This window comes from Antrostomus carolinensis, unplaced genomic scaffold (assembly GCF_000700745.2).
Source record: "Antrostomus carolinensis isolate BGI_N321 unplaced genomic scaffold, ASM70074v2 scaffold23943, whole genome shotgun sequence".
Classification (NCBI taxonomy): Eukaryota; Metazoa; Chordata; class Aves; order Caprimulgiformes; family Caprimulgidae; genus Antrostomus; species Antrostomus carolinensis.
The window spans coordinates 4,601-5,739 of NW_010303485.1; the positions used below are offsets into that span (position 1 = coordinate 4,601).

The 1,139-nt window shown below is 38.1% G+C and overlaps 1 protein-coding gene across 1 annotated transcript in view; it reads right to left on the reverse strand.

Moving 5' to 3' along the window:
- Positions 1-513: 513 nt before the first annotated feature.
- Positions 514-1,139, reverse strand: part of TBCA (tubulin folding cofactor A) — a 12,142-nt gene continuing 11,516 nt past the window's right edge. Inside the window, exon 3 of the mRNA XM_010164122.1 lies at positions 514-803. Coding sequence (XP_010162424.1) covers positions 723-803 — 81 coding nt within the window. The 3' untranslated portion in view covers positions 514-722. The remainder of the gene's footprint in view (positions 804-1,139) is intronic.

A 1,139-nucleotide genomic window follows, 5' to 3' on the forward strand; every position in this document is an offset into this window, starting at 1 on the left:
ATTCTGTTTCTTGAAAAAGTAACAGAATTTTGATCAATGGTAATTGTGTGAATTGGGCTTTACAAATCATCCCCAGGCAAATTGAGAAAGATTTGGCATCTGCTCTTAATTCTGTCATGGGCTCAAAGGTAAACAAGGAGTACATACTTGATAAAACTACAGATAAATTGCATCACATAAAAAAGATGGGTGACTTTGAAGGGTCATTTTGTCCATCTCCTTTTTCAGTACAGCTTGTTATGCTATGGCATAACATGGCTTGAAATTATTTCAAATGTAAGGTTCTTCTAAAGCCCATGGTAGCAGGGCTGGAACTAGATGCATATTTAAGGTCCTTTCCAAACCAAACCATTCTATGATCCTATTTCAATCTAAAGTATTTATTGGTCCCTCCCATTCCATACATAGCTAAACTTTGTTTTTTAGCCTGAATTGTTCAGATTAAGTTCTGTATAGTAGCTATTACGCTATTACTCTTACATTAAGTGGTTTTATTTTCCCTTTTTGTAATCAAGGTGAACTGGAAATGTTTCTATTTTGCCTGAATACAGAACACACAGATGTTTCAGAACATCCTTTATTAGATATATCCTGCAGTTAGAGAAAGGCTAGTTTGCATAAATGGAACCTTGGCAAGTCAACAGTAGTAACAGAGCCATAGTCAAATGAAAGTGTGGAATGGACCCAGTGTTAATGCATATAAAGGGACTACTGAAAAACTTCTAGGCTTCCAGCTTCACTGACTCCAGTATGGAACGTGCTTCTTTATACTCTTCGGCTTCTTCCAATTCTTTCTCATTTTCCTGGAATCAAAACCAAAAATTTTAGTATTTTGAAAATAATTGACATGGGATTAAATTTAAGAAGGTAACTGAAAAAAACCTGGTAACAACAGACAAGGAGAAAGCTGAGAAACTCAACAACATTTTTGCCTCAGTTTTCACTGACAGCTTCTCTTCCCACATCTCTCAAGTGGATGGACCTGAAGGCAGGGACCAGGGGACCAAAGTCTGTAAGAGAAGATCAGGTTTGTGACCACCTGAGGAACCTGAACATACATAAATCTATGGGACCTGATGAGATGCATCCCAGAGTCCTGAGGGAACTGGCTGATGTAGTTGCCAAGCCACTCTCCCTGC